Source organism: Antrostomus carolinensis, unplaced genomic scaffold (genome assembly GCF_000700745.2).
Source record: "Antrostomus carolinensis isolate BGI_N321 unplaced genomic scaffold, ASM70074v2 scaffold35448, whole genome shotgun sequence".
NCBI classification, from domain to species: domain Eukaryota; kingdom Metazoa; phylum Chordata; class Aves; order Caprimulgiformes; family Caprimulgidae; genus Antrostomus; species Antrostomus carolinensis.
In genome coordinates this window covers 1-7157 of record NW_010331491.1, presented here as the reverse complement: position 1 = coordinate 7157, position 7157 = coordinate 1, and the positions used below count along the sequence as shown (strand labels likewise).

Genomic DNA, 7157 nt, shown 5'->3' with positions numbered 1-7157 from the left:
TCTGGAGCCCCTCGACTTGCACTGGGAAACTGTCAAACTGAGGTCATCAGTTGTGAGACAGCAGCAGCAGCAGCAGCGTCCCCTGCCCCTGAGCCCAGCTGACATGGAGGGCCTGGCACTGCTGCCGGCTGGCAGGGATGGCTGTGGGGAGCTGCAGGCTGCGATGGACGGGGTGCCCTTTGCCTCCACCCATATATCCTTTGGGGGCAGCTGGAGAGGTCCCTGGGCTCGGCTGGAGCTAGAGAGGTCCCTGGGCTTGGATGTACTCCCCTTGTCCTCCAGAGCCACAGCTTGGCACAGCCCTTGCTGGTCTCCCCAGGGCCAGGGTCCTCCCTATTCCACAGGGGGCTAAAAAGGGGTGGGTAGGAAAGGGGTCCTGAGCAGTGGAGTGGCACTGCTGCTCCCCAGGGTTGGCTAGATGCTATAGCGTAGCTGGGGGTAGAAGTCAGGAGCTCCCAAGCCTGCTCTTGGGCCATCCTGGCAGTCCCATCATCCTATGCCAGGAACAGATGTCTCATGGATATCCCACCAGCCTGGGAAGTGCTGTGGGGAGCAGCAGCTTCCCCAGGGATGCTGAAGGGAAAAGCCAGCAGCTGCCTGGCTGGGGACAAACCCCCTCCACCCTTCTGCCAGGCCATGGGGAGGGGTTGTCACAGGCACCAGGCACGTGTGTGCCAGGGCCAGTGCTCAGGGGTGTGCCGAGCTGGTCAGGCTGCTGTGTACAGACTTTCCTTGACCCCAAGGCAGATCCAGGAGGCGTTGACCCCCAGCCACCTGAAGAAGGCCAAGCTGATGTTTTTCTTCACGCGCTACCCCAGCTCCACTCTGCTGAAAACCTACTTCCTCGACGTGCAGGTAAAACAGCAGCACCTGGTGCTGGTGCCAGGCAGGGCTCCCACACAGTGTGGCACCCAGACTGCATCACTGGGGAACCGCAGGGAAGGGGATGCTCTTGTGTCCCCTCCCGCCTCGCTGGCAGGAGCCAGGGCATGACACGTGCTTCAGCACAGGCTGCCCTGGAGCAGGTGCTCATGGTCATGGCAGACCTGGGCTGCCAGTTCTTCGCTCTGTGCAATCGAGGCACTGGAATTAAAGCACATCGTGAACGTGTCTCCCCGCCACGGGGCTGGTGGGAGCCAAATTTCAGCAGAGAGAGGCACCACAGACACCTCCATGTCATGGTCCTGGCTGGTGCTTTTGCACCCCTGGGGCAGGGCTGGGTTTGGGGCAAGGCCAGTGGCAGGCGGCTGGGCTTGTGGGTCAGGAGGCTCCAAGCTGGTGTAACGCCTGTCCCCTGGCTGTCCCCTGGCAGTTCAGCCGCTGCATCACCTCCCAGCTCATCAAGTGGTTCAGCAACTTCCGCGAGTTTTACTACATCCAGGTGGAGAAGTTTGACCGGCAGGCCCTGCTGGAGGGCGTCGTGGATGCTGGAGCCCTCCGGGTCTCCCGGGACTCAGAGCTCTTCCGTGCCCTCAACATGCACTATAACAAGGGAAACGACTTCGAGGTGAGGAGAGGGAGCCGGTGGGCAGGGATGGTGGGGCTGATGGAGTTTGCTGGGGTAAGGGGGAGCCGGGGACCCGGTGGTGCTGTGGGCTGATGCCCATCTCGTCGCAGGTGCCAGGGCGGTTCCTGGAGGTGGCCAGCCTGACGCTGCGGGAGTTCTTCAGTGCCGTCCGGGCGGGCAAGGATGCCGACCCCTCCTGGAAGAAACCCATTTACAAAATCATTTCCAAACTGGACAGTGACATCCCAGAAGGGTTCAAAGCTGCCAGCTGCTCCCAGGAACTGCTCCGCAGCTGAGTCTTCATGAAAGCAGCCCCAAGTCCTGTGAGCAGCCACCATGTGCTAAGCACCTTGTAGGCACTCTGTACAGCGTCAATTATTCTGAGTACTTTCTCTGTCCTGTAAGACAGCTCCTTGGGTGAGGTTTATCGCTTGCCTCAGGCACTGGGATTTTATGCTGTGTGTTTTATTCCCCTGCTCAAAGCCAGTGGGGTCCTGCTGGAGACCCACAGAGGGGAAGGATGGAGGCAAAGCCATAAGGTTGGAGCCTGGGAAAAAACCCTGCTCCAGCTCTCCCCGTGACCCTGGGCAAGCTGCCTTCCTTCTCTTTTCCAGAAGGCCGCAGGTCAGGGCAAACAGCCCCATTTCTGTTTATAAAGCAGGCAGAGGTCCTAGCAGCGGGCAAAGTTTTCTTGGCGCAGCAGACGGGTGGATGTGCCCAGTCCAAGAGCACACCCCTGTTTTTGTCCAGCTACAACACACCAGTGTCCAAAGAAAACAGCTGGTGAATTCCAGCATTTCAAGCACGCCATGGGGATGGTTGACTCTGTCTGGGAGATGTAAAAACAGTGTTTGTCGTAGCCAGCATGAACAACATCCCTCAGCCTCCCCTGTGCTGTTTGGCAAGAGCCCCTCCATGCAGCCGCACGCTGGGACCAAGCAGGTGAGTATATATGTGTGTGTGCTGGTGGAAGCATCCCAGGAGGGACTGCTCACCAGCAGCATTGCTCCTGATGCTGGAGGAGAGCAGGGCATACAGCCGGCACCGCTTGGCCCTGCAACCAGCCCCCATCGGCCCATCACCTGGGGGGACAGTGCCAAGTTAAACACCCACTTCCATCCCCTTACACTGTGCTTCTGCCGACAAAACTGCCCCAAACAGCTCTGCAACCTGCCCATGGTGAAAGAGGAGCATGTTATCTGGGACCTGTCAGTCCCTGTGGGTTTTAACACAAGCTATCCACGCTGGTTAGGAGCTGGCCCTGAGGTTTGCAGCCCTATTGCTGTAGGAGCATAAACCCAAGGAGGTTTCTTTTCCCTGTGACCAGGAGTCAGTGGCCACTTTTGCACCCGACAGAGCATGGCGAAGCATTTTGCATTAAGGGCTCTCGCAGCCTGTCAGAGGTGGCAGTGGGAAGAGAAAGGCTGTGAAGAGGAGTGAGGTCCTGGGAAAGGCACAAGAGGAAGGCTTGGGAGGGCAGCGCTGTTTAACTATAGATGGGCAATGACATCCCCATGCAAAACGCTCAAGGAGAAGAGGACTGGGAAGAGGTCACGACGTTGGATGTGCTGCAAGGTGCCAGCTGGGTACTAGAGCATGGCAAGCAACGTGAGACAGGAAAATCACAGCTCCAGCATCAGGCAAGTGCACAGGGTGATCCGCAGGCAGCGTGTCTGCAGGGGCAAGGAAGCGTGTGATAACCTCAGGGCAGGATGGGGTGCTCAAAATAGGACAGTTTTACAGTAGTTCTCCGGGCCACAAGTGCAGCTAGCCAGATCTCCTGCTTGCATTTGTACGTTCATTTCTTGGGGTCTGTATATTTTACAACCTCAACACCAAATTTACTCAATCCATTTTAAAATAAACACATGGTTTAAGTTACCCCTTTACACCTCTAGAGATCCATTTGATAGCGTTACCCTAAGAATTTCTTGCCTTTTGTTGTGAAAATAATAACACCGTGACAAAAGAGCTTACTGCTCCTGCCAACGTCCCTGCGGGGTCGAGCTGTCCCCACTAACCAACATCCTCCCTTCAACCCACACCCGCATCCCAATGCCTCTGGTCAGTCCGCTCGGAACTGCAACTCGAAGCAAGCACAGCAGCCAGCGGCAGGATCACAGGGAGACGCATCCCAGAGTTTAAAGGTGCTGGACTCACATGTATGGCATCTGACAAGTGCTGCTGGTGGCACCGTGAAGGACAGGACGGTGCCGTTCCTGCCAGTTATAACCACCACAGCAATGCACTGGGTAGGCAAAACCAATGCTGCTGGAAGTGGAAATGATGGCCTGGCTCAGGGAAGGGGTTAGGAAATTCTTTTGGCTGTATCTAAATTATTAGGGGACATAAGAAACAGGTTTACTGAAGACATCTTGCTGGAACAAAGCCCTTTTACAGACAGTCCCTGGGGAAGCAGTTTCTTGCTTCCTTTGCTAACATGCAATTTTGTGGGTGTCAGTAAAGTGGCAGGTTGGGGGCTAAGGGCAATGCAGTGCCCCAAGTCACAGAGCGCCTGAGGCTGGAAGGGACCTCTGGAGGTCATCTGGTCCAGCCCCTGTGCTCAAGCAGGGCCCCCGAGAGCTGGCTGCCCAGGACCATGTCCAGACAGCTTTTGGGTGTCTCCAAGGTCTACAATCCTGTTGTAAATGAGGAGATGAACAGGGTTGGACCCAGTGTTTGGAGCAGTATTGCTGCTCCAGCGTTTGCCATATAACTGCAAGGAAGCAGGAAAGAGCTGTGTTTTACAGTGGTTTTTGTGAAACATGACCACGACAAACAGCACCCTGCATCAGCTGTCCTTTGCCTGTGATGAGGCTTTGCCATTTCTATCCATCATGCAGATTTTCCACCCAACAGAAAAAGGAAAAAAAAGCAAGGGCTTGAGAGACTCTGTGAAGGACACGAAGCTGTGGGGCACTTGTCTGCCTGGCATCTTCCCCAGCAGCTTTTCAATCCCCTGTCCACCTTCAGCCAAGTAGGACAGAAAGCACAGAGGTGTCAGGGATGCAGAGGGAAGATCTACCCACCTTTTGGTCACCTCATCCTCCCTCTGGAAGCAGAGCTTGTGTCTAGGGAGCCCAGGGTGCAGCTGCCTCTTCCTGGGGTGCTGGTCTGCCTGGAGCCCGGGGAGTTGCACCCCGGCAGGCACAGTTCTGCTGCAGGATGCTGAAGTGGGGGGAGCTGGATCGCAGCCCCGTGCTCCTGCAAGAGCCTTGGAAAGCAGCAGCCAGCTGAGAGAGAAGGAAGGAGGGACTCACGCTGCCTTCCCTCCGTCTGGGTCACAGGAGCACCAATACAGAGAAGGCATCTGCTGGGATGTGGGGAGAGCTGGGGTTACTCTGGGGGCAATGGAGCCTGAAGTATAAGCGAAATAGGGTGAGAATTCTTAAGAAATGAGGGTTTCACTGGCTGTGCTGTGCAGGGTATGGTGTGTAATTCCAGTTACATTCTAGCGGTGCCCAAGATATAGCAGGTAGCTTTCAAACAAAGAATAATAGATGCCTGTTACAGGGAGATTTCTACTGACAAAGTGTGTCTGCTTGGAGGGTCGGGGGGAGGAGGGAGAGTAGCTGTTCACACACCCACTACAGTTGTGACCCTCATGCTTGGGTGGGCTCGTGCTTTACCATTTCCCACTGACTACCTGAGGGAGCAAAGGGGGTAGTGCACTTACCTACTGCTGACTCAGTTTCATATTTAAAAAAAAAAAAATCCTTTCCTCTATCCAAATTTCTGTGATATATGCAAAAAGCCCACAGCCAGCTGTAACTGCCTCCTCTGGGAACAATTCCTCGGGGCTATCCTTCTACATCTCCAGTCGCATTCATAACCCATCCAGAGCGACGTGCCCGCTCCGCACAGCTGAGCAGCAGCCAAGACTGACAATCCCCGCTTCCTGGCTCCAAGCTGAAGGCGTCTTGCAGCAGCCAAGAGAGGGAGATGTGGCCACATCGACTAAGCTGCCAAGACCCCCACAGCCCCTACTCACTCCTGTGTGTTTTTACCTACCAAAAGAGCCCTTATTACTCCTGTACAGATAATTAGAACTTGAGGAAATTCCTAGTGACTGTTCATCCCATGTGCTGTAACAGGGGGAAACACTGACAAGCAATAAAACATTTCTGGTTTTTCTTTACTCTTGCTAATGACTCGGACCTGTCTGCAGTGACTGAACCAGCCCCCGAGGTTCCCAGCTCAAGTAGATGTTCTTGAAAGGGACCTTCCCTCAAATACATATCTCAGATGCATATTTGGCATCAGGGCATCCCATAGTGAGCCAGTAGCCTGTGCTCACTAAATCTCAGCAACAATTCCTGTCCCATTATATGCACTGGAAGGGTGGATTAATCTAGGTTACAGTACAAACACCACATCTGAAAGATTTTAGGTCACTTTTCAGCTGGAGAAGACACCCCTTCCTCTGCCTCTGGTGCACAGAGCTGCCCTGTGCCACGAACCTGGCACCCCTTCGGGAGAATGTGAAGCGATGCACAGAGTGACCGTGGAGATCAGTCTCAAGGACAAAACACTGTGGGGTCCCTTAGGACAGTACTGTCTCTAGCTGGTAGCAAAAGCTCTTTCTTTCCACACACCATGAAATACCATGTTAGCGTCAACTATGGACGAGGGGATGGGGAGTGGAGCTGTGCCAGGCACCAGCCTCACAGCAGCACTTCAGTTGGGCTGTTCTCTCTTGACTTACACAACGAAAAGCCCCATTTTGATGAGACAGTGGCAATGGAGGCACACAGACAGGGCGGTGCTCTCCCTTCTGGGGTGCCCCAGCTCAGCAGCCTGCCTGCAGCAGCTCAGGGGCAAGCACTAAAGCTTGGGTGCAGAGATGAACAGGGTGGAAAAAGGAAACATCTCCTGGGAAGCTCTGCCCAGCCATGGCAGCACAGGTGGGCACCGCAACAGCGAGGCCACCGTGTAGCCCGGGAGCTTTCGAGGGAGATGCTAACTCTGAGCAAGGGCGTGCAAAGGAGCGAGGGGACAGTCGGCCCTGCTGGAAGCTGCTCACTAGTTGTTCTACTAGATTAACAAGGATGGTTCTTAAAAGCACCAGCCTGTATCTGATAGGATCAACCTTTCTGTCTTACTGCAAGCATGGAAAATAAGCAGCTAAAAGCAAGTGAAGTGAAAAGCTGGGAGTGTGAAAAATACAAGATAGAGAAAAAACCCTGAAACTTCAAGGAAAATATTTTACTGGATTTCCCAAAGCACGTATATGTCATCCACAGCTTTACATGAAGAACATAAAAAAATACTCTGAATTGTTTTAAAAAAACTAAGCAAAATACCTGACAACATGGGTGTATATATACATATCTATACATCTCTATAGAAAACCCATGCTCATTTGGTTCTCAGAGAGTGAGCACAGAATATTCAAGAGCTTAAGTAACTGCTTTCCATTTCTAATTTCCAGGTATGCGAGTAAGAAACAGTAGAAATAAGGACAAATTTTGAAAACACCATGAATTCATGCTTAAGGGAAAAGTGTGACCTACACTTCTCTGCCTCTACTGAGTCCCCATGACTGGCAATGCAACCCGTGTTCAAAAAAACAATTACAAAGGCTCCTTTTAAATGAAACATTTTAGGAACAGCTACAGTTCTGTCCTGGGTTTTAGCTGAAATAGAGCTG

At 53.5% G+C, this 7157-nt stretch overlaps 1 protein-coding gene across 1 annotated transcript in view; it reads left to right on the top strand.

Moving 5' to 3' along the window:
* The window catches only part of LOC104529054 (prospero homeobox protein 2), a 3193-nt gene extending 1390 nt beyond the window's left edge, over positions 1 to 1803 (top strand). Inside the window, exons 2-5 of the mRNA XM_029086289.1 lie at positions 51 to 246; positions 744 to 855; positions 1313 to 1507; positions 1618 to 1803. Coding sequence (XP_028942122.1) covers positions 51 to 246; positions 744 to 855; positions 1313 to 1507; positions 1618 to 1803 — 689 coding nt within the window. The remainder of the gene's footprint in view (positions 1 to 50; positions 247 to 743; positions 856 to 1312; positions 1508 to 1617) is intronic.
* Positions 1804 to 7157: the final 5354 nt, after the last annotated feature.